The sequence below is a fragment of the Thunnus albacares genome, chromosome 12 (assembly GCF_914725855.1).
Source record: "Thunnus albacares chromosome 12, fThuAlb1.1, whole genome shotgun sequence".
Taxonomy (NCBI): Eukaryota; Metazoa; Chordata; class Actinopteri; order Scombriformes; family Scombridae; genus Thunnus; species Thunnus albacares.
In genome coordinates this window covers 24,523,857-24,549,410 of record NC_058117.1, presented here as the reverse complement: position 1 = coordinate 24,549,410, position 25,554 = coordinate 24,523,857, and the positions used below count along the sequence as shown (strand labels likewise).

The 25,554-nt window shown below is 40.8% G+C and overlaps 2 protein-coding genes across 3 annotated transcripts in view; both read right to left on the bottom strand.

Moving 5' to 3' along the window:
* LOC122994022 overlaps positions 1 to 5,422 on the bottom strand; it is a 92,382-nt gene extending 86,960 nt beyond the window's left edge. The window contains exons 1-3 of the mRNA XM_044368548.1: positions 4,956 to 5,422; positions 1,480 to 1,788; positions 1,116 to 1,400 (exon numbers count right to left, since the gene is read on the bottom strand). Coding sequence (XP_044224483.1) covers positions 1,116 to 1,400; positions 1,480 to 1,788; positions 4,956 to 5,013 — 652 coding nt within the window. The 5' untranslated portion in view covers positions 5,014 to 5,422. The remainder of the gene's footprint in view (positions 1 to 1,115; positions 1,401 to 1,479; positions 1,789 to 4,955) is intronic.
* A 5,963-nt stretch (positions 5,423 to 11,385) lies between these two features.
* LOC122993095 (ATP-sensitive inward rectifier potassium channel 10-like) lies at positions 11,386 to 24,801 on the bottom strand. 2 transcript variants are annotated; one of them, XM_044366965.1, is made up of 6 exons: positions 24,448 to 24,801; positions 17,354 to 17,699; positions 14,793 to 15,004; positions 14,420 to 14,551; positions 14,031 to 14,208; positions 11,386 to 13,558 (listed from the first exon to the last, which is right to left on the bottom strand). In XM_044366965.1, exons 2-6 carry the CDS (start codon positions 17,697 to 17,699, stop codon positions 13,164 to 13,166), a joined length of 1,263 nt encoding a protein of 420 aa, XP_044222900.1. In that variant the 5' UTR covers positions 24,448 to 24,801; the 3' UTR covers positions 11,386 to 13,163. The 2 variants fall into 2 exon arrangements, with proteins under 2 accessions (XP_044222900.1, XP_044222901.1); XM_044366966.1 differs by lacking the exon at positions 24,448 to 24,801 and adding an exon at positions 22,446 to 22,666.
* Positions 24,802 to 25,554: the final 753 nt, after the last annotated feature.

Here is a 25,554-nt window from a genome sequence, read left to right as displayed (position 1 = left end):
ACTATCAGGTGACAGACTGCGGCTGCCTACTGCTCCTAAATAGTTAGGATGGGTGTATAGTATAACAATATAATAGAATGGGTAAGGATAGGATGCAGAGTATAACTTCCTGATGTATAAAATGTACTTGGAAAATGAAGAGATTCTGATTCTAACAGGATGATGAATGGATTTCAAATAAACAGTCCAAGACTTTCTGACTGTACACATTCCCCATCAGGTTGATAAATATGATCATGGAGTTGGAACATCAAATCACAGCAGAGACAAAAGGTTTGTGACTTTACATCAGGTGAATCCTTTGGAAGAAGTACTGAGACCTTTTACTCAGACCCAGTGCCATGAGGTGTCTTAAGGGGGCTTATAACACCCTCAGTTGTATTTTTTGTTAAAGCTTTATGTAGCTATAGAAAACAGCAAAAACAACAAAATGTGAATATGGCTTAGCTGTTCTTTCAGAACAATGAACAGTGATATTTGTGGGGGTGTGTGCACAGAGACAGAGAATCATTCATGAATTAAAAAAATGTTTAGAGCTCTGCTCTAATTAAGAAATTAATCTTTCTCTGATTTTGAAACAGTAGTCTTATGTTGTTGTTATGCCTTTCTGAGGCTATTGCATGGTTAAATCAATGAATTTCATTTTATGAAAAAAATGCCCCCCTGCATTTATTAACAGCCTCCTCAGTCACTTCATCCTGGCGCTGGGCCTGTTTTTACTCAAAAAGTAGGAATACCAAAATAAAAAAATACTGAGGTGCACTGCACTTCATGCTCCGGGGAGAAAGGCTGGTCAGTTGTGCTGAATCTCTCTATATACACTTATCTCGTGGGCATGAATTAACCAAAACGTGGCAATGAACTGTATCTCGTGCACACGCAATAGCATTTTGAGCACTTGTTGTAGTTAAACACGGCCTCTATTGATTTTTTTTCTCTCTCTCTTACCGAGCTCCGTAACAAATACTTTTTCTGACCAGTAAGAAAATGTTAATATGTTGACCCCACAGTATTTGATAATCAATCTTTATGAATGAAGGCGATTTGCACTGCATGACAAGCAGTGTGTGTAAACTGTGTTATTGTCAGTTAGCTGTTATGTCTTTCAGTCTCACCAGTATTTAGAGGGCAGAGAGTCCGAATCTTCTTCAAGTCTTCCTTCCAGTTGACCTGGTTGCTATGGTTACAGATGATGGAGTCATTCAACAAGTAGACACGGAGAGAAGAGCCAGAGGATGTGACCTCTGATTGCTCTCCTCCCTTCTGATAGCAGGTTTGGGTGTCACATCCAAAAGTGCTGCTGATGTGAGAGCGCTCTGTACTGCAGCTCACAGTGAGGTTACAGGACTCTGTGCTGTTAGACACAGAGTCCACTGACAGCTGGACTGGAGACACTAGATCTAGGGGGAAAAATAGATGTGAAGGGTTATAAAACAGGGTACTACTGTGTATCAACATTAGAAATCTAAAGAAACCTACCTTGAATTATGACCTCGTATTCAGCTAGACGTTGGTCTTTGTCCCTGGTTATGAGTGCAGTGTAATCTCCACTGTCATTTTGTTGCACATTCTTCAACAGCAAAGAGTGACTTTGTAGAGAAACCTCAGCCCTTCCTACATAACTGGGAATTATTTCTGTTTCGTTATCAGAAAATAATCTTACTATATTGTGAGAATTATTGTATTGCCATCTAAATTCATCTCTTCTTCCTAGAACAACAGGTTTCTTAACATCCAGACGTAAATCCTTCCCTTTCTGCACAAACACAGTTGTAACATCACTGGACCCTGTAAAAAGAACAGAATTTATTTTACATTTATTATATTTATTAGATTTTATATTATTATATATTTATTATGTTATATTTACTTAATATATTTTATATATTTTGCATTGGTTTTTTGTTGTTGTTGTTTTTGTGTGTGATTTCGAGTAGGGCTGTCCCCTGAACGAGGAATTTCTGATTTAAACTTTATGTTGTCTGTCAATGTATTTAAAGTTTTCTTCCACTGCATCATTATACACAGAAACATCATTTGAGGTAAACTCATCATAACTAATTACATGTATTTGAATTTGAGAAGATAAAGTGATGGACTGTTCATTTAAAGTATCAATACTAACTAAATATAAATAATACATACATACTCCCCCTTCACAAAATACAGATACTTCCTCTTCCATGTGCTGCTGCTACATTGTGACTATAATCATCATGCAGCAATCTGCTGTCTAAAAAGAGATCAGTCTGGCTACAGTTACTCAGACCAAAATCACAATTATTAATAATTTAGCATAATTTTGTTATAATTGACACCTGGTAATGAACTGTTGCCAGTTGGGATATTTGCAATGTGTAAAATCTCTGCTATAACACTGTAAATGTATTCAAACAAGTAAGTGTTTCTCAGGAAAAAGAGTTTTATAGGTTCAACAAAGAGTGAGAAGACAGAAGCTACAGTTCTTCCAACAATAAAGTGGTTTTATGACGAGCTCTTCACTGTAGATTTAAATATATAAATATATACATATAGTTGTATGGATGGTATGTGGCTGCTTGTATTGATATGGACACTAATCTTTGTCATGGTTAGCAATATGTTATCAATTATAACCCAAGACAAACAGAGGAAGACACACAAGTCTGCATCATTTTAGCACATGTCAAACAATAAAAACAAATGTTTCAAGAACAAAAAATGTACTGAGAAAATGGAAGTGAAAGTTTGATTTCTTCAAGTGGTTTTAACAGGTGTTATATGGAAATAAATGCTTCTCTACATTTCAGCAGCTCTTCTCTCACACTAACAAATGTAATCTGTAAGCACAAAATCATACCTGTTGCTATGGTGGTGACCAGAAAATGCTCTGACACACACAAACACAGACATACATTACAAGGAAAGTGAGTTTAAGTTTGTGCTTTGTCCTAAAGCTCTGTGATTATGGTTATTGTCATTTTTTCAATAACCATAATTTATTGTGGTTCTCTCATTAATTTGTGTAATCTTACTCTGCATTTTAAAGTTGTGTCTCTACATCTTGTCTATATTCATACCCTTTTTGTAAATACAGTTGTAAAGTCTGTAAAAAGAATTTGGGAACTGTCTCAGTGTTTCATTGTCTGTTTTAATATACCAGGACTCCTAGGAAAGCAAGAATGATACTTAATGATACTTAATTGATTTAAAAGAATACTATGTGACGGTTCTAGACCTCTGAATCTCTCCCACATCTTTATTTTATTTAGCCATTGAGAATGAAACCAAAGGCAATTCAGTCTATCAGGTTCAGGCTGATTCCAGTATTATTTTAGTTTTGTTTTGTTTGTTTTTTTCATTTTAATACTTTAAGGCCAGCAACATGAATTAATAAATGGGGTAGTGCATTTACCCAAAAGAATTGTATTCCTGGCAGTGCAAAACACAATTTACAGATAACATAATTAAGATAAAAATAAATTAAAAATTAATCAGTCTAACAGTGCAGATATTGACAGGAAATATACTTAATTTTAAAAGCTACATAAGTGTTATCTGCTCTAATTGCTCTAATTGAACGATTTACTCTCTGAAAGTCAAAGCAGAAAATAAAGAGTGCATTTATCCGTATGGCTGCCACGCCAGAAAAAGAAAAACGGATCAGTACAACGTTATAACGTGAAAAGTTTGTTATAACAAGATATTTTCACGTTATTACAACATACAAACTTATCGCAGTATAACAATATACTACTTATCTTATTATACGTGACACGTTTCGCGTTATAACGTGAAACTTATATTGTTATATCGTGATAATTTTATTATAACGTGAAGCTCATATTTCAATGAATAAACGGCGTGCGGAGAACGGCAGGAATATGGCTCATTTACTTCATGCTTGGGTTGAGACATGGCGAGATACTGCAGTTATTGAGCACAGAGGATGATATTGTGAAGAGTATACGTACACTAAGAAGGATTTTGAAATGCATGGGGCTGTACAAAAGGAAATATCAGTCCGATCCGCTGGAGGTAGTAGCATTTCTCTTTGATCAGTTGTACGGGCATAATTATTCAGTTAACGTTGGAGGGGCTACCAGAGTCCATAAGCACTAACACACACATGACAGGTCGCTGTCTTCTGACTCCTTTTAAGAAGCGTTTAACCAGGGGGTGCGCAAAGGCAGATCTCTCTCTATAGCCTTCATGGCAGGACCGTACATAGAGCCACACTTCTATCTACTAACAGTTGGAGGGAAATTAAGACGAGATAGAAGGCACGATGTGTGCCCCTCTCCTCATACCAGCACTGAAAAATGGGCCATTTCGTGTGCAAGAGGCCCTAGTAGGTGAGGTGTAGGATCGGGCCGTCTTGTTTCATTGCGAAAGGCCAATTGCTAATTCATAACTGGAATACATCAAGGGGAGTCCACCTCCGCCCAAGACCAATTTATCATGTTATAACAAGAGAGACCTAGTATATTGTTATAACGTGATACGTTTGTATGTTGTAATAATGTGAAAATATCTTGTTATAACAATAAACTTTTCACGTTATAACGTAATACTGATCCGTTTTTTTTCTTTTTCTGGCATGCAAGTACACTTCCGTATACTTCCACCTACATTCAGGCCGTGTACAAGAATTAAGAATTCTAGTTTAATGTGTTGTTGTATTAAAATTTCTCTGGTACTGAATAATATTTTATCGTTGATTATTATAATTCTTCTCATTTACATCAAACAAAAAGTTAACAAACCCCACTTTTTTGAACCATGGATAGGGCTGAAGTAATAAACGACAACATCTAAAAACATTCAAATTTTCAGTGAACACACTCAGTTTTATAATATATGGTGTCAATAATGTCTAATTCAAAAACAAGTTCCAATAGTGCCTCACTGCAACAACCAGACTTTGAAAACAAAGTCAACCAACAACAGAAAATATTTAAAGAAAAATGTTTTACCTTGTGTTTCCCTCAAATACAGCATACAAACAGCAACGAGAAGTACGGCAGGAGCCATTGTGCATATGAGTCAGATGAGGAAGTTCAAACACTAAAAGAAAGAGAATGACTGACAGTGGCTTCTCTCATACACGTGGGTTCAGGTAGATCACAGCCCACAAGTGACTTCCAGTTTGCTGAAAAGTGGCTTTCCAGGGTGTAGAAGTATATGTATGTGTAATGTCTAAAAAGGAAAACCTTCACGTAAAATAAAACTAGCATAATTAGCATGACCAGCAGTAACAGCCAACAAAAAAAAGCAAAATCATCTTAGCAAAGAAGGAATATACATGTAACTACATTAAGAGTACTTACAATTCGATGGACACACACAACAGCCAAAAGGCAGTGACACCCCTCTTAGAACTTGATTAGCTTCAATTTTTGAACACTGAAAGCAAACAGCGGTCAGTCCCTTGAACAGCAGTCTTAGGCTGCATTCACACCAAATCAGGCGGTGCGGCATTCAGCCGCAGGATCAAGCGGAGGTGTGTGGGTTTGTGGGCATGTTTATTTGTGCTCTGCGATGTAACCGCTGTGAAACAATCAGAAAATAACGTTTTATCGATCTGATTCACCGGCTTTCTCACTACCAGCGCTCCCTCTCTTCATTCACTCTCTAGCTAACTCGACCACAGCTGCTCTCTCTCTCTCTTTCTCTGGTCTTTTTTAAAATGAGTCGGGAAGCCAACAGCAAAGTCTAACTTTATTAACGTTATCAAGCGAAGAGAAATGTCCTTCCCTCATCCTTAGCATGATCTCCCTCATCCTTAGCATGATCTCCCGCTGTAATTGGCCACCGCAGCCTTCAGCTGCAGTGACGTCAGGTTACGTTTCTCCAAAAGCTGACTGAATCAACTTTCCGGCCGCAGTCCCATGCAGCACCACAGCAGCTAAAATGGCCGCAGCCGAGCCGCACTGCCCCCATTCAAACTGGCGTTTTCGCCACACCGCCTGATTTGGTGTGAATGCAGTCTTAACGAGCTACACAGTGGAGGTGGAACATACCACTTTGGGGGGGCGGGGGGGCGGAATAGTCCATGTGGTGCTGGCCTTTTTTACAGCTGCCCCCAGATTTCTGTAGGAAATTTGTACAGAACAAAGGGCCGATAGCCAGTACTCACCTGTCTTTAACAGTCTGGCAGTTTAGGAAGGCTGACTATCCGGGATACCGGGTGGGTGTAAGAGCAACCTCCTACTTTTACTTCCACAGTCCTTACTCTGCCGTCAGGTGCAGGGACAGTCTGGGTGATCAGTCCTATGGGCCATGAAGCCCGAGGTAGCTGAGGGTCAACAATCATCACTGTATCACCAACTTGAAGGTTTATAGCATCAGAACACCACCTCTGTCATGTCTGCAGACCAGGTAAGTAGAATCTGATAAAGCTCCTCCAAAAGTGATCAGCCAGCAGTTGGCTGTGGCACCACTGCCGTCTGCTGAGGAGTTCGGATTCTGGGTACACCGCCTGAGGCAGTGATGCATCCAGCCGCTCCTTCAGCAGGATGTTGGGGGTGACAGGATCAGGGTCTGCCACATCTGACAACGCTCAGCCCATTGACTTGGAATTAAGGATGCCTTCAATTTCTACAAGCACAGTCTGCAGGACTTCTTCAGGGACGGACTGTGCGCCAATGGCGACTTGGAGCGCTTGCTTTAGTGACCTTATTTCTCTCTCCCAACAGCCACCAAAATAGAGAGCACTTGGCGGATTAAAGTGGAACTTGATCTGTTGAGAGGCAAGCTGGGCTTGTAAGTCTGGCTGCAGTGAAGAGAATGTCTCATGTAGTTCATGCTCTCCACCCTTGAAGTTCGTGCCCTGGTCAGAGAGTAACTCAAAGGGCTTACCACAGTGGGTGACAAACCTTCTCCAAGCCGTCAGGAAGGAGTCAGTGTGAATACTTGTGAGGAGTGGACCACCCTGGTGGTCATGCACTTGAAGATGATCCTCCATCTCTTCTCAGTTCTTCTGCCAATCTTTATAGTGTAGGGACCAAAACAATCGACCCCTGTCAAATAAAAAGCTTATGGAGGCACAGCCTGGCTGGGGAGAGATCTGCCATTTGTGGGATTTGCGGTCTCCCACGCCACTTCCTGCATTCAGTGCAATGGTGCTGATGGCGTCGAACAGCCTCCCTTCCTCGGAGAATCCAATATTTTCTTCTCAGCTCAGCAAAAACTCATTCACTTCGTGGATGGTGAAGCTGGGCATCATAGTGCTTAATGAGAAGGTGTGTGATTTTATGCTTTGGATCGAGGATGATTGGGTGCATGGCCTCAGAATCCAGGACAGTAGTGTGGTGAAGCCGTCCCCCAACTCAGATGAGCTTAGCAGCCTTGTCAAACTCTGAAGTGAGAGTGATAAGACGACTGCTGCCTGATAGGGGTTTCCCAGTTTTCAGCTGCTGCCAGTCATCAGGGAAACATTCCTGTTGCTCTCACTGGAGTAGTAGGTTCTCTGCCTCTTTGTAGTTATCAGCAGTCGGTCGAGTGTTAGCCGCCCCCTGTAGGGACTGAGCAGTGGCTGCAGTCAGCTCTCTCCAAGTCTTGAACTGCTCCGTGTCTGGAGTAGTGGGGAGGGCAGGTGCTACAGTGAAACCACAGAAAGTTACCTTATTTATTTCCTCGCAGTCTGTAGAGATGGCTGGCATGTACTGCAGTTGTGCCCACTGGTCTGAGCTCCTTTGCAGGAAGGCAGGACCTTGGAACCAGTGACTACTTGCAGTCAAATCTTGGAGGTGTTTTCCGCAGGTGATATCATCCGCTGGGTTATTGGCAAAATCCTCATATCTCCATGATTCTCTGGCAGTAAGGTCCTGGATCTCCGCAATGCGTGTCCCGACAAACACCTTGAACTTGCAGGAATCTGAATACAGCCAGGCAAGTATAGTGGTTGAGTCCATCCATAAGGTGATCTGATGGATGGAAAGAGTGAGCTCCTCTTTCAACACCTTTGACATCTGTGCTCCTGTTAGTGCTGCACACAACTTGAGGCGAGGGATAGACTGTTGCCCTTTTTGGGGCTATACAGGATCTAGCAGTGAGAAAGGCAGTCTCCACTTTACCCTCTGCATTCTCAGTCCGGAGGTATGCCACAGAACCATAATCTCACTCTGAGGCATCACAGAAAATGTGAATTTCTCTGTGGCTGCCTTCAGAGTCCATCTCCTCACTGCGGTAGTACCTGGGAAAGATGATTTTTTGCAGGGCAGGGAGCTCACTCTCCCGCTCCTGCCAGGCATGCAGAAGATCGTCAGGAAGTGAGGGGTCATCCCAGTTCCTCTTCTTATCCCACAGAAGCTGCACCACCACTTTGGATCTGGTGGTATAAGGAATAATAAACCCTAAAGGGTCGTATTGGTTGGCAAGCACCTGATATATGGTGCGTATGGTGACTATTGGGTGTTCTAGGGGACGGTGTTTGTAAGACAGCATGTCTGAAGGGCAATACCAAAGAAGTCCAAGTGCTAGTTCAGAGGCGTTTGGCTGACCTTGAGTTATCCATAACTCTGCACTATCTGATCTGATCTCAGGTGGGAGGTGTGTTATGACAGAAGGCTTGTTGTTCAACCATTGTCTCATTTCAAAGTCCCCGATGGCCAGCGTGTCCCTTTGCTTCATCTTCTGATGTCCGACTTAGTAGACAATTGTCAACATAGAATGACTCCAGCACTGCCTCTCTGATGTCCTCACCCTCACAGCTCTGTTCGATTATGTGTTTCTGGAGCGCAAATGTAGCACAGCAGGGGGAACTGGTGGTGCCAAAGGGAAGCACTTTCCATTCATAAATGCTGGGTGGCTCGTCACGTTTCAGATTTCTCCACAGAAATCGGAGGAGGGGCTTCGGGAAGCAGTCTGACTTGGTGAAACATGCTGTGAATGTTTCTGCTAATGGCAATTGCATGCTCTCGAAATCCCAATAGCACAGCCAGTAGGGAAGGGTTGGTCCAGGGAGCAGGAGCTGGTTTAGGTTATCACTTCGGAACTCAAATGAGCAATTAAAGACCACCCTGTTCTTCCCATTGTGCATCACCATATGATGTGGAATATACCAGCTTGTGGGTGTGTCTTCCCCTCCTGGTTCCAACCTTTTGACATAGCCTGCCATGTGGAGTTTCTCAATTTCGGCATATCGTGTCAGGTCGATGAGTCTCAGTTGGAAAGAGTTTTAAATTAACTCAAGGACAAAAAACTTCTCTTTGATATTCAAAAATCATCAGGAGACAGAGTTCTGAGCAGCAAAATGTACTTTAATGCCGGCAAAAAAGGAGAGCAAAACAGTGTACACAAAGTTCACCGGAAAGCTCTGGCAAGCTGACCTTCAGCCCCCAGTTTTATATCTTTTGTCTTATATAAGGCACGCCTATTGTCCAGCCCCTTCATACTAGCCAATTACACCATTATAATTTCTTTGCATCACCTGTTGCAGGCCTAAAATCCTGCAACAGCTGAACTGGATATGCCTAAGCATATCCAGTTCAGCCCAAAACCTATTCTATCCAGTCCTATCCAGTCATGCTCTTTTCCTTTTTTATAACTGTTTAGGGTCACTTTACACCATTTCTGCCAAATCTTCTCCTGGCTTTATTTTTCTTACAAGTTACTCTTGCCATTTTACACCCTTATTTCTTGATCCTTTCTTGAGGTTATTATTATTTTTAAAAGTGAAGTTTAATACAAAAGGTGGTATTAATTATAAACATACTTATATTTTGTCCAGTGCTCTGGGTGTGATTACTTTTAACATATTCTGTGCCCATGTATTAATCATGTTTACTGTGATGCATACATACAATATAATAATAATTCAACACACTTCTACTTAATGTTTATCCTCTTAACAGTAATCATTTGCATTGCATTGTGTCTTTCTCTCAGCACATCATAAGTCTTATAAAATTACACCACAGGCACTATAGGCTGCTGCTTTCTCACGGTCTCTCAACAATCTCTTTTCGGTGGCTCGGAGCTGGGAGAGGACTGCCTCCTTTGGGGCCTTGAGTAGGGGCATGCTCTGAACCCATAAGAGAGGGGTAGCATATCGGTGGACACCTTCTATCTCCAGTCTTATTGTCCTGCTCTCCAGAAGAGCTATGGCGTCTTTCTCCTGGCGTGAGCAGGTACAAGCCTTCTCGCTATGCCATGGCAGCACGTCCATTTGCCACAGTTTCTCTACGTGGTTGTAGATATCTGCGGGTGGTGACAAAATGGAGGTGAACAAGCACTGCTGCTCTGACAGACAATGCCTCAGTTACTGAGCTGGGTCTTGGACAGTCCACCCGGGGCGAGTCTTCACCGCTGCTGGGCCTCCGGGGGGGCCCCAGACGTACTGGCTCAATGAGTGTGATCAAATGGGGATGATCAGAGCCAATAATTAGAACTGGGCAGACACAATGCAATGGCTGCAGGGGTAGATGTCTCACTGGATGCGTGTGCTCAGCTAGCCCCAGGTGTTGTGCCGTGAAGGCTCAATTGACAGAATAAAGCTGGTGTGGTTTATCTGCTGAGGAGATGGTGAAGAAGACCATGGCGCCATGTAGGATCTGCAGCTCTTGCCTGACCGTTCTTAGAGGGAGATCCTCAGGTTGCCCTGTGAGGCCTAGCTGCTGGGCTGCCGGGTGGAGGAGGATAGTACGTTCTGACCCGTCATCCAGAATGGCATAAGCATCCATGGTTCTGTCTCCATTTCTCAACACCACTCTACTGACCTTGAGCAGAACCTTTCGTCCCTCTAATGGTCTGTCTATGTATAAGACTTCCTCTGTGGTGCTGTTAAGGGGGGCTGGAATGCACTCTGGCTTCACTCCAGCCCGCTCTCTGTCATCTGTAGCTCACTCATTGATGTCATGCAGGGCAAGGAGGTGTCTGTTGCTACAGGTCTTGCATCGCATCTTCAGGTTACATAGAGTAGCCCAATGGCCTCGGCCACAGTGCCAGCAGCCATTGTTATCCTTGATCTAAGTCTGCTTTTGGATGGGGCTAAACATCTTAAAATTAGCACAATTGTTCAGTGAATGTTTACTATTGTCACATTAGGGGCAATATTTCTTACTTGTCCCCACTGAGGTTGGTTTGGGAACTGCCTCCTTCTGTGACATAGCCACTGTGCTCATTAGTACTGTTGAGGATCCCATCGTAGACCTGGAAGTCCTTTTTTTACAAACACATTTTGTGCTCAGCAGCAACAGAAGTCTGACCACAAAACTGATTTTTATTGAAACTGTTTCTCCAATAGAAAAAGTCTCATTTCAATTTTAGGAATATTTGATCACCACAAATGAAATCAATATATAAGTATATAGGTCAGAGATGTGCTGCCTTCCTGCCAACACACTTGTCATAAAGAAAACCTAAAAGAATACACTAATGAAAAAATTGAAATGAAATATGGCCTCTTATCTCATAATCAACTTTATTAAGTCATGTTTTTAGAGAGAATGATCTCATTTGAAAACATGTTTTCAACAGATCTCTCTATCTGCACTTTAGACAGTGTTAACACCCCAGAGCTTAATGTTAATTAGAGAACGGTTAAAACACATGTTCCATACAGTTTACAACATATTCATATCCGTCGTACTTCGTCTGTCATGTCTAACCATCATCATCACACATTTCCATCAGAACAAAATAATTATCAGTGACTCACAACATCACTTTCAGTTCATATTCCCACCTTTCAACACCCACTTCTGGTGTGGTCATCTTACAACTCATTTTCCACTGTAGACGATTTACTCTTCATGTCCTTGTCGTCTAGACCAAAAATTAAAAGGGGCTTCGATAAAATGTCCAGTGTTAATTTGACAATGTTAGTAACTTAAAAATCATGTGAAAGTACAGATGTCTCCCACCTCAACTCATCTCACACCTCAGTGTTTAACATGTGAAACTTAAAATAACCAGGTAGGCATTTACATCCATACATGTACAAAAGCTGTTTGTGGCTATCTCAAAACATTATATCACTAAAATCAGGAAGTTTGCTTAAAGCCACCGAGACACTGAAAATTCAATTCCAGTTAGTTCTGTAGGGCGAAGGCATCTATTTTAAGGTTTATTGGAAGTGTAAGTGCATTTAGTAATGTTAAAAACTTTTCTTTCTAAGGTAAGCAAGTAACCTTCCTAAGGTGCAAATGTACTTACATAAAGTGCTACCTTTCTGTTTAAAAAAACAGCAAAATCAAGAGATACAATATAGAGAGCACCGTGAGCACAGGATATTCCAACTTAAGTGTGTCTACATTCAGTTTTGTAGTGCTACATTAGTCAAACAGAATCTCCAAAGTGCTTGATCTTACATATAACATTGCAATGCCAGTGTTCAACAGGAAATATAAAAATATCATGAAAGTGTTGATGGGAGGAAGCGGGGGTGTGGGGATTTTTTGAGTTATAGATTAAGTGACTCACTCATGCCTGTTTTTTTAACTGTAATACAATCCAAAAAACTTAACTGGAAACTCCAAGTCACATGATTTTTCTAAACATGTGCGTGTTTCTGTGTGTTTAAACAACATATATACATGTATGTTAGAATAATGAAGCTTCTATCATTTTATACTGAAGTATCTGTGGATGTTTCCTGCCCACATTATCGTACCATCTTTACCACACTTCTCTATACCCATCTAGCCTTTTTACACTGAAAAATACACCCACATATTGACTCATACTTTCTTTTTTTGATTTAACATTTAGCACTAAGGGCCCAAACAAGCCCAGAGGGATTTGTCTCCTCTCCTGCACAGCTTGTTCTGTTTCATATTTTTGTTTTTTTTTCTTTGCAAATAAATAATCCAACCTGTTGTTTTTTTTGTTACAAAAGTGTATACAGTATATGTGAGGTGAATGTAAGACCCCCACACTCAAATGCAGTGTGTTATGCCAACATGTGAATACAATCAAACCAGTTTAAAACATGTATTATCCTAGCAAACAATGACAAACTTGAAGTTGACCATAGTCCATAGTCTTATATTTGCTTTCTGCATCAATTGGTGCTACTGGGACCCTAAAATCTCTCTGATATAAGTTCAAAACAGTCTAAAAAGACTGTCAGCCAAGCTGTTTTGACATAATGTTGCATTGATTTGCTATTGATGTTGAACTTGGACGTCTCCTGCATGTTGCTCTCTATGAAATGCGCTCTTCTCATTCAGTCCAGCTGTTTACACATTGCTGATGCGAACACTGAGGGGAGTGTCCCTGACACGCCCACGGTCCTCCCCTCTCTCCCTATAGCTCTGCTCCAGACGAATCTTCTCTGGATCAGACACCTCGGGCAAAGTCCCGCCCCCATTGCTCTGGTATCCATGCTGGGGGCTGGCTGGTTTGAAGATGGGCGTGGTCTTGGTCTTGGCCACTTTGTCGAAGAAGGCGAAGTCCGCTACGTATTTACCTGACGTGGAGAGGGAGACCACAGGGGGGAACTCATAGCCCCAGAGGATCTCATCTGGCAAGTAGGAGGTACGAACCTGGCAGGTGGCGGAGGTCGGCTCCACTGTAGCGCTCATGATCACCAGCAGCTCAAAGTCAGCCAGCTCTGGATCTGTCCAGCCACCACCTAGTAGAGGTAAATGGGATAGATTGTAAATGCACCGCTAGTGCTATGGTCCGCTCCACCCTCTTGTCCAAATATGGTCACTTCTGGCTCCAAAAATCAAACATGGCGATGGTCAAATCCAAGAAGGCGATGGTCAAATCGCTACACTTGAGGCTTCAAAACAGCAGTTCACAAACCGATGGATGACATCACAACGACTGTGTCCATATTTTTTTACAGTCTATGGTTATAATGGCAGTACGTGTCTCAAGCCCAATACATTTCAAGCTTGAAAACCAATCAGCACAAATGATTCTGCTGTTCTTTTTGGCACTACCCTTCATTCTCATCACCTCTTGAACCCGCCAAGCAGAATAGTAGAGCTGTCTAATGTATTCTCACCAATGACATCTGATGGACTAAAGATAAAACACCTTTTACTTGTGACTCTTCCACGACTCACCAAATCTCCCACCCTCACCATCAAACTTACCCTTGGCTGCCCAGGCTCGCAGGGGGCTGCTGTCATCAATGACGTGGTAGAAGGTGAGGGGCAGAATGAGGAAGGGGCTGTCGCTGGATGTATCCACTTGAAAGGGGACGTTCCTCTGGTCCAGACGAACTGTCTCACCTTCCTTGGTCAGAGATGTCTGAAGCAGTTTTCCAGTCACCTGGAGGGAACAAGCCGCATAGAGCAAAATTTGTTTTACTGTTTGACAACTTGGTCAGAACATGAATACAACATATTATGAATCATTTAACGTAACTGTCAATTTGTTAAGACAATTTGGTAAAGAAATAGTTTTTATTAGTAGTAGTTGAATTTTAGTAGTGGTGTAAATGATCGGATAATATTTTTGTCTCTACACACTCTTATTGTACCTGACACCCCAACAGGAGACTCTTGCGCATGTTGGCTACCCTGATCATCAGGCAGGGTCGGCCTTCGTGGGTCGACACCACAGCATGCTGGCTAAACTTCACAGTCTCTCCTCGCTTCTTTGGCCGAGCAACCTGAGCAGAGCAAGAGTTCAATCAGTTCTAGTTTCAGTTTGATAATCTTTGATGAGGTTCGTGTACAGTAAGAGTCTCAACATAGGAACAAGTGTGTGCGGTACTGTGCATAGTTGCGCAAAGCAAATTTAAGATGCAGCGCGATTCAATTCAAAGTCGCATCTGTGCAAGTTGAAAATATTTCAACTTGGGCAAAAAATTCGCACTGGATGTTTCGTGTATTGGCTGCCGATAGTTGTACCTTGGCCAGGAAGGTACCAGTGATGAAGATCTCCATCAGCATGGTGAGAACCAGCTGGATGATGAGGAGGATGATGGCAGCTGGACATTCCTCAGTGATGCAGCGGAAACCATAGCCAATGGTTGTCTGGGACTCCAGGGAGAAGAGGAAGGCCCCTGTCAGGGTCTGCATCTGCATCACACAGGGTGTGTGATTGGATGGAGGGTCAAACTCTGGAAGAACACAGTTGAAAGCTCATTCAAGGTATTCTATGTTAACATAACATATTCAGTTTGTGTGCTGTTGTTTTTTAAAACTTGATTATAGGATGCTGGTTGTTGCATTGTCTCAAAAGCTCAATGTTTCTAGGGAAGAATATCTACCTCACTAAAAAATACCCCATTGACATGCAACATTACACACGACTATAAATCTTTAATTATGACACTAGGTAGAGCACCTACATTGGAAACATGACTAATATTAGGATGTGGGGGCGAGAGCAAGGGTCTTATTGGAGATATGAAATAATCTGCTGCCATCACGGATGTTTCACTTTTGTTAAGACTGGTTTAAACTCAAGACTAAGTTCAGGCAATACAATAAATATCATCATTTATACCTCTTTACGACAACTAAACATAACACTCACATTCAATGAAAATCCATAACGGAGCTCGTGAATCATGTATTTTATCATTACTGTGCATGGATTGTATTAGCTTATTTATTGGGCACTTGTTAGAGAAAAGTTACAAAGTATGTCATATAACATAATTAATAATTTAGAAAAATATATGAACATTCAATAAATCTATATACAAATATTCTTAAATTTTAGAAAACAGTAACACAATAAGAAGGTAGTTGAAACCGAAAAGGCATAAATGACATGTTTTTTTTTTAACATAGCACTTGTCACTGTTTCCAGGCACCCTTGACACCCTTCACCCCCACATCTTTACACCATCTTTCTTGTCACATTCTCACTTTTTTTTTTAACAGTGTTAATTCCTCCCCTTCCTATCTTTTATTGCACAATGTCTATGTACACAGATGTTTAGGTATAAAAACAAAAGTCACATGCACAGAGTTTTGGCAATGTGTCATTTGGACACTTAAATCCTTGACAATTATTATTAATAATTGACAATAATTATTAAGAGTTTAACACTCAAAAGCAGCTAATTTGCTTCATCAGGACTGTGTGTGTGTAGTTTGCTTAGATTTGATTGGCAGTGACCAAACAACCAATCAAATGTCATCAGAGTCTGATTCAAATGTTGCCTAAAAATGATTGGTGCATTTTCTAACTGAGCTACATCACCTATAAAACCAGTGAGAAGAGCACAAAGGGAAAAGAAGAAATATAGAAATCTTTCATGTGAAATAACAAGAACTGTTCTAAAATTGGCAGAAAATAGTGTGTTAATGTAAGACCCCATCACTCGTAGTAAGAAGATTATTGAGAGACGTTTTCAGGGGATTTTAAGAGGGAAACTAAATAAATATTGTTTTGTTTGCACATAATGTATCTCTCTTCACAGCTATGCAGACATTTTGGTGTTGTGGCCAAAGTCGGAATTGCAGGTCACATGACCTCAAAAAGATGCCCATAGGATTTGAGCCATTAAATGGGCCCAATAAATGTCTCACATTACTGTGTCAGCAAATTAGTTTCATGCTATTCATGTATATGAGGAGCCAGCAGAAAGTCAGCCAGCTCAGCCAGCAGAACAGTCAAATGGGGATGCTCTATGGGCCCAAAAGCTAGAGCACCCAAGAAGCCTATTCAGCCTCTCCGCCCAGTGAGCAACTTTCATTGAAATGAATTGGGTGCCATCTTGGATCAAATTAGTGAAAAGCAAATAAAAAACAGAATAGGTGTTAAATAAATAGATTGGATTTTTTTCATGGACATTTGGACATGTCACAGTAGAAAAAGCACAGGTGTAAATAATGAAATGAACGATAGATGAAGTCCATTTAGCCGCTTCAGTTTCTGGATCTTGGTATCATGCGTGCTGGCTCACTGTCATGATTTTTTTCTTGGACACTTGAATAGAACTGAGCCACAGTTAAGGTTATCAGTAACACCTGAGCCTTTCCTAATATGGTGTGTCAAATTATCTTCTGTGGAAATGGTATATGCTGTTTCATTTCGTCATTTGGTTTGTCACTCGCTTGAATTTTGTTTCGGATAATTTCCTGCAGTTTACTTTAGTTGACTCATAATGTAATTCACAGCCGTGCATAAGTGCTAAAAATGAGTCTTTTATTTGCTGAGTTCACGGGAAATCCATTTTGGCGGTTTCTGCTTTGACCCCGATACAATGAGGTGAAAAGAATTTTTGTTTGTGCTGCTCAAAGCATTTAAAAATGTCCTTTGAAAAACTCGAAGGGCAGAAACAATGTCCCAGTGATTCAAGATCATTCTTGCTACCCGTTTTCATTGGAACTACTTTATCCACAGTAGGGCAGAAAACGGGCAGATTAGGAGAGTTTAGGAGGAGACACATCAAACTACCAATGAACCTTTGATCTCCTCTTTTTTTTTAAAGCTCCCCTTCCATCTCTCTCACCTAGCAGATCTCCATGCACCAATGCCACAAGGTACCACAGCACCCCAAACAGGAACCAGGTCCCCGCAAACGTGGCGATGAAAAGGAAGAACTTGTAGCGCCACTGCATGTCCAGAAATGTTGTCCAGAGGTCACGCATGTACAGAGCACTCCGCCCGCTGACATGCTCGATGCGCACATTGCTACGTCCATCTTTGGACAGGACGCGTCTCCTCTTCCTCAGTGTTCCACCCCCACCAGAAATGCCACCACCCAATAAGGGTTTCAAAACGTCTGTTTGTGTCTGAGAGTGGCAAACTTTCTGAGGCGAGGAGCTACGAGAGGAAGGAGGTGTGGCAGATGTCATCTGGTGAATAACAAAGAAAGAGGGGTTAAGTGTTGTCATTTCTCTGGTCAGCTTCTTAACTGACCAGTGCTGTTAATAGGCTCGTTTGAGATCTTTTTCAAGTGGACTGGGAGATCTGAATAAAGTTTGGATACATAAATATATTAGCTTTTCTAATACTGTGGTATTTACAACAGCAGCGGTTTCTCTTGATATGATAAAACTTATGTTGACTTCCTCTGTAATTCGGGGAAAGATAGAAATTGCCCATGATCACTGTGGGTTTTGGTAATTCCCCTGCAGCCAGTTGCTCTCATTTTTGGGGGAAATTCATCTCAAGTGAGCCTAATAATGCATAAAAACCAAACCCGGGAAAAAAATATATACTGAAATGAAATAAAACAACCAGCAAATAAGTTAACATTGATCTGTTACTTTGAATTACAAAGCAGAAAGAAATCACAGTTTTAATCAGCAAATTATCCAAACTAAACTGAAAGGTCATGCAAATCCACACAAGTGGTTTTGGTCATTTTGGCTAATTAGATGTCTTTTTCTGTTGAACTGTACTGGGGGTTTCCTCAGATCACGAAGCTCCCAAACACCAAACTGTACTGTACTTACACGCAAAGGTTTGATTAGTATTCTCAGTAAATACCAGGTAAATACTAGGTTAATACTAGGAACTCAATTCCAGGTATTCAACCCTAATCATCCAGAATGAGTAAAAACACCTGTGTGGGTGTACTGTGCATGAGTGGCTCTCAATCTTTTGGTTCATGATTTCAGAAATACAGACAAAGTGGTTTCGAAGCCAGCAGGTTTTAAAACAAACCTGGTTATATTATGTTTATGTACAAATGTGTTTACACGATATATATTCCAAATTACCACATTCAGGGTAAGAGAGGGGTAAGATGTGATGAATTGTACAAATGGGGATTATGGCATACATTTCTCTTCCTGAGGGTATTCATGGTGTTCTGCACAGTTGTACATATGAATGGAGATAAAGGTAGTTTTGGGAACTTTGTCCCTCTCTGTACACTTGACTTATCTGACTGTCAGATTCTCTGTTTCAGGAAGTTGCAAAAGTTGCCACACCAACCCAACTCAATTTTAACCATCGAAAGGAGTGAGGGGAGGGGGGGTTTCAGGTGCTGTTAGATGATGGATAAGCACATCACGTGAAGCACACTGAGGCCCTTAGCTTGCACTCATTGGAAATTTTATTAAAAAACATATTACAAAAAGTGACGCAAGCTACTGTCAGATGATATTGTCATGGGAAAAAGTTGCAGCTGTCCGAGAAGTGTGGAGTTTTTCAGTTGAGAAGAACAGGCACTTCCCCTTTACTTTTGAAAACCCAAAGTGTTTCGTCATTGTTCCGCACTTATGAGGTAAGTATCATTTGTGTAATCCATACTTCTTTATAATATACAGCCAATGACAAAGCTTGTTTTTCTCTTTTTCAGGTATTGCAGAGTACTTGAGTTATTTGTCTTAAGTAGGTTGCAGAAAGTGATATTTATTAAAAACATATTGATACAAATGAAAACCATAAAGACTAATAATAATAACAGTAATATATTTTTATGACAGCAGAACATTTTCACATTCTACTCTGGTGTGAACCATCAGTTTGAGAACCACTAACCAAAACATGCAAAACCACAGTCAGAATAAAGCACTGGTGCAGAAGAAGGTTTGTGTCAGACCTGAATAACAGAGGCCCTGTCTATTAAAATACTTACTTAGTGTCAACATTTCAACCTGTCACCAATTCAAACTTGTTTCAAGTATTTTGTAAAATCAAGTTTCTTACTACACTGGCATCATTTTGTATCTAAACAACTATCAGATGACTTGCCATTAACTTTTGTACAGACATTCATTGTGCCCAGAGGATGAATCCTAATGACTTTGTTGATCCCATGACTTTTCATCTCGCATCAGGTCAGCAGGTCAAACCTTTCACTTATCCTACCAAATTGATCAACATCTACTAGATCACAAAAATTGGCACAAAAATTTGGTACAGATGTGGATGGTTCTCAGATAATCCTAATGATTCCCAATCTGGTGACCCACTGACTTTTCATCTCTTCACTAAAATGAGGTTGACATTTTTGGTTCAAAGTGAAACATTTAAATACCTACTGGGTGAATTTCCATAAAAATTTGGCGCACACATTCACGTCCCACTCAAGATTAATTGTAATAACTTTTGTGATCCCCTGACATTAAAATTTCAGTATGTTCAATACTTTGATTTATGACCAAATACTTGCAAAACTAGTAACATTCCCATCATCCTCAGCTGTACCTTGTGTTTAGCGGTAATTAGCAAATGTTAGTTTGCTAACACGCCAAACATCAGCATGTTAATGTCATTGTGAGCATGTTAACATCATAACCAGCTGCCAGTTATGCATATATCTGACTGCAGGCACTATAAGGATTAAACACAAACTTTAGACCTAAACTTTTATCCATCTTATAATTGATTTCTTTACAATTAGAATTACAACTTCACACAGACACTAGTGTGGCTGCAGAGTCATGTGAGGACACAATTACAAAAAATGCCTTGGTGAGAGAGAAATGATTTGCAGTGTGTGCAGCGACAGAAGCAGTTCCTGTTTACTTGATAACTTCAAGATCTTCAAAGATATATTTGGAAAGGGGAACTAGTAGTATAGACTTGAGTAATTTGCTATGATGACATTATTTCACTACATGACTGTACAATTTTTGAGTCACAAGGCAAATCCATTTTATTATTGTCTTTGCAAATACTCCCAATGGAAAAGCTACATGTCACTGTTATATTTGTTTCATTTTTTTAGTGCTTCACATTGTGGGATGCATGCATGAATGTGTGCCTGTCAGTCCACCCCTGTCACAGACAGACAGTTACTGTATTTCCACACACTTGACACGCTCACTTACGTCAAATAAATCATGTAGGCCCATGGAGAGAAGATAACCGAAAAAAGGAGGAGGAAGATAAGGAAAGAGAATAGAAAGAAGAGCAGAATTAGAATGAAGGTGTACTGCATTGACCCAATGAACAGTGGACACAAAGTCTCATTTGTGAGCCAGAGGAGAGAGGAGAAACTTGAATGAGTCAATTAAGGTAAATCTTTGTCCAAAACTCGGACATTTATCTAGATAAAGTTGGGGTTTTTTTAATGGCTTTAGTGTTGATTCTAACCAGAGAGGCCTTTAGTGGACAAAGAGTGAACTTCTGACTGGAAACTGGAGACGACTGTAAGAGTTTGGTAGGAAAAGGGCCAAAGTTTTGGCTTTCTGGGTGCCCTGCTCCAGACTTCTTTTCAGTCTGGCACTTTTGCAATCTTTTTCTCAGGTGTTTTTTGTTGCTTTACACACTGCGTCCTCACAGGGTCTCTCTGTCTCTCTTTCTCACACATATTAAAGCAGAGCAGATAATCCTACCTGATATACAAGTTGTGAATGTTATACTTTGTGGCCAAAAGCATGTGGACACCCTGGCATTACACCATATGTGATTGCTGAATATCTTTTTCAGCCTCTACTCTTTTTTTTTTTAACAAGATGTTTGAGCCTTGCTGCAGGGATTTGTTCCCATTGTGCTACAAGCGTATTAGTGAGGTCAGGCACTGATGCTGGATAAGATGAAGTCAGAAAGTACCACAATGTAAAAATACTTAGTTAAAAGTAAAAGTCTTGCATTGAAAATCTTACTACCAGTTACCACTACTACCACAGACGTATTATTAGCACACCGCAAGTAAAAGTACTAAAATTGCCCCTGTGACTCATATGTAAGCTTATACAGTACCAGCCAAAAAAGACACACTTTCTCATTCAAGTAATATTATTAGTTTGTTAATACTGATGCATCAATGCACAAGCAGCATTTTACTGTTGCAGCTGGTTGAGGTGGAGGTGGTTTTAACTACTTTATCTAATGTTTCCCAACATAGGTATTAGGCTCCCTCTAAAGGTTGACAAGATAAATCTGAGAGGTCATGAGATGATGAATGGGGTAGGGAAGAGGAAAAGAAAAAGTTCTGCTGCACATACATGTATTTGTTTTTGGTCTTTTCTCACATATTGCTTGAAATGAAACTATCTGTGAAGTTTAGAGTGGAAATCTTTTTTTGGTAAAGTTGAGTAAAGTGTGCAATTGCCTGAAACTGTACTTAAGCACAGTAGTTGAGTAAAGGTACTTGATTGCTTTCCGCCATTAAGGCAAAGCTTGTAGTCACGATTTCAGTTCATCTCAGAGTTGTTGGTTGAGGTTGAGGTCAGGGCTCTGTGTGTCAAGTTCCTCAACACCAAACGTGGTGTGTAGAAGTATACAAGAGAACAAAAACAGGGATGTCCATATACTTTTGGCCATATGGTGTAACTCAAAATAGCATTTCTGCATTCCTGATCATGGATTACATAACCAATCAACTTTAATTACATCACACTTTTGTGATTATGAAAGGGCGAGCCCCTCAGAAGCTTCATAACTACAATGACACCATTGAAAACTTCACTCCACTTCACTTCAACTCTGAATCACTCCTCTCACCCAATCTTTTCTTGTCACTCACACACTCAAACACGCACACACGCACAAACACACACACACACACACACATACAAATGCACTCATATGTCCCCGAAAAAAAAACAAAAAACAGATTCCACTACCAGCGTATATCAGATAAAGAATAAATGACTAAATGAGTCGGTGAGAGTGAAAAGAGGGAAATATTTTTGACCAACCTCTCCAGTAGGATGTATTCCATCTCCATGGCAACACGACAACTTACTGTACTGCCCTGCCTCAGTGAGTCGAATCCAAAAACTGAATCAAAACTTTTTCTTTTTGCCAAACAAAGGAGCGCTGAATGTTTTCCTGATCTCCCTCTCTCTTTCTACTTTCCTCTTTCTCTCTCCTTCCTTCTCTCTCTCCTCTGTGTACACAGGAATGCTTTGTTTGGAGCTGAGATAAAAGAAACAAAAGACACCATTGACAAAAACGACTCTGTGCCCATCCACGTGTGTGTGTGTGTTGGTGTGTGTGTGTGTGTGTGTGTGTGTGTGTGTGTGTGTGTGTGTGTGTGTGTGTTTGTGTGTGTGTGTGTGTGATTATGTGCGAGTGGGCATGCAATTACATGTGTATTTCTGCGTGTGTGTGTGTGCGTGACTGTAGGTATACATGTGTGATTTTGTGTATGCATGTATGTGTATGTGTGCAATTATCTGAGTGTACAATTATATGCGTATAAATGTGTGTCTATGTGCAGTGTGTGTGAGAGATGAGTGAAAGGAAAAACGAGAGAACGGAAGAGAGGAAGGGAGAGAGAAAGAGATCTGTGACAAAAGGCCCTCGTTAGTATTCTGGAGTGAGGAGTAATCCCCCTCCATCTCTCCCTGTCTCCCCCTTTCTCCCCCTCGCACACACGGACACACACTTTCTCTCTCTCTTCCCCCCTTATTTTGTTTCTCTCTCACCTTCCTATTCTATCTCTTTCTTCAAATAATTACATTTTGGCACAAACCGAAACACTTAAAGAACCGAAATGCGATGATATTCATTAGGAACAAATTAAAACTTACGCGTAAACATGTGTTCGAATGTGTAAAAGAACTCTTTTGTACCTCTAGCTCATTCTTTATCTCTCTGTCTCCTTCTGCCTTTCTTTCTCACAAACTTGCTTTTTTTCTACAGTTATCAGGTTTCTTCAATACTTATTCCTCCTGGTACAAGTGTAAAACACGTAGGTAATTATCAAATACTGATGGGGATGGGCAGTAGCAAAGGGTAAACCTGCACAAATATGTATTAGTTTGCAGAAATGATCGCTATAAACTGTTTTAAATAAGAAACTAATGTATGTTGTGTTCGTAGCAGGTTCCTAAGGCAGCACAAATCACTTCTTTATTGACATTATTTGATGAATAAAGTACACTAACTGCACAATTACAGTCCTTGGCAATAAAAACGCACAACATTCAAGCCTAATGACTCAGTTTCATTGTGCTTCTCCAACTTTAAAGGAAAAAAACATGACTTTTTGTTCATTTTTGGTCATTGATTCCCACTTTTTACTCACAATGCTGCAGCAAAGTGCACAATGACAGCAATAAATACATCTCGTCTCATAATGAGAAGAAGTTTAAATTCAGATTTCACTAAATGATCACTTTTAGAGCTTCTTTTTTTGTTTGAACTGCATTTTGAGAAGTATTGCATGTGTATTTCACAATGATGGTACAAACAACACTGTACTTGCTCTAAAAGCTGGCAACACTGAGAAGATATTTCCGTTTTCCATAAGTCTTGAAGGTGTTGTATCACGTGTGGAGGTGCATCCTGTGAAACTCTGTACTAAACTTTACGGCTGTGTCTGTGTCAGTTAATATATTGTGAAGGTACTGAGAGGAGAGTTTCAACCTTGTCAGGATTCATTATGCAATTGAAAAAAAAAAAGCCATGTAAACTACAAGCTGTGAACTGTAAACACGTCATCATGAAATAAACAATCAACTTTTTTTCATTACCTAGTTTTTGTAAAGCTTACATCATTTTGATACTACCTAGTGTTGTGTGATTTTCCCATCTTTCTGGACAAGTCATTATCCAGGTAGGAACAAATAAGAAACTTACCTTAATTGTTTAAGAAATGCCAGTATTTTTTCTCATTTCTTAACTTAGGAAACAAATCAGTTTAGTTGCCATATGAAACTCTTAATTCATTTCTAATGTATTTGCATTGCTTACCTTCTCGGCGGGGATTGCAAACTAATTGACCCGTGCAGAGAGGAGTTAGGAGCCTGGAGCCTCAGCCTTTCGTCCACATGTCTGCTTTGTTGTCATATGCATGCTCACACAACACAACTGGGACTGTAATTCTGCAGGAAGAGTAACTTCAGCGGCTTGCGTTCCTCGACATTGATACACCATTGAGGAGAATTATGGTGACAGTCAATGGACAGGGCTCCTGTTTCTGACCAAAAGCCCAGTCTCACTGCTCGCAAATTCTTCCCAAAGTGACAGGACTTGGCTATATAAGAGGCAACTCTCTCTCCCTCTCTTTTACTCCTTTCCCCTCTCTCCCTCACTCCTGAATTCCTGTTGTGTCCTGCTCACGTCTGTGTAATTGCTGTAATAATTGATCGCCAAAACCCCCCACCCACCCACCCACCAGTCTCAATTCAATATCAGAATAACACGAGTGACAACAAATGCATCACATTGCGGCCTTAAAAAAGAATTTAAAAAAATGAAAGAAAGAGGTTCGAATTATTGAATTTTTTTCATCATGTTTTGTTGCATCTGTTGTTGCATCAACCCCTCCCCTTGTAACTAAGACCTGAAAGCCAAGAAAATGTGCACATGTTTGGGGCCTCACATGCACATTCTCCACAAATGCACACGGGCACACGAGCACATGCCCAGAAACATCCCCAACAAACCACCCCCTGCAGCACACACACACACACACACACACACACACACAAACACTCTTTTAGGGGGTACCACAGAGCCCCCTATTCATAACTTCTTTGCCCAGCGTTTGCTGTGTCCAAGAGCGTCTGTACGGAGCGTCCTGTTAAGCTGAAACACATAAAGAGGGACATCCGTGAGGTGAATACAAGCCCTTATTCTGCCTCAGGAGAGGGTGACAAAGCATTATTTAATTGAAAGAGAGAGAGATGGATGGTGTCGATAAGGACAATTGGTAAAATGTGCCTGAGAGTCCCCGTGTGTCCGCCTGGTACAAAATTCAGGAAGGCCTTTTTTACATTTTTGTGGTATTTTTGTAATGTTAAATAGCCGTGTACCTAAAGTACACAGTGGTAAACATGTGGAAGGATGGGGGCAATT

Excerpts from the sequence above, each read along its gene's own strand:
- LOC122993095 (XM_044366965.1), bottom strand. The coding sequence starts at position 17,699 with ATGACATCTGCCACACCTCCTTCCTCTCGTAGCTCCTCGCCTCAGAAA. Across the intron at positions 15,005-17,353 it reads GGTGCATGGAGATCTGCTAG|AGTTTGACCCTCCATCCAAT; the intron begins GTGAGAGAGATG and ends GTGTTCTTCCAG. Across the intron at positions 13,559-14,030 it reads GCGAGCCTGGGCAGCCAAGG|GTGGTGGCTGGACAGATCCA; the intron begins GTAAGTTTGATG and ends TACCTCTACTAG.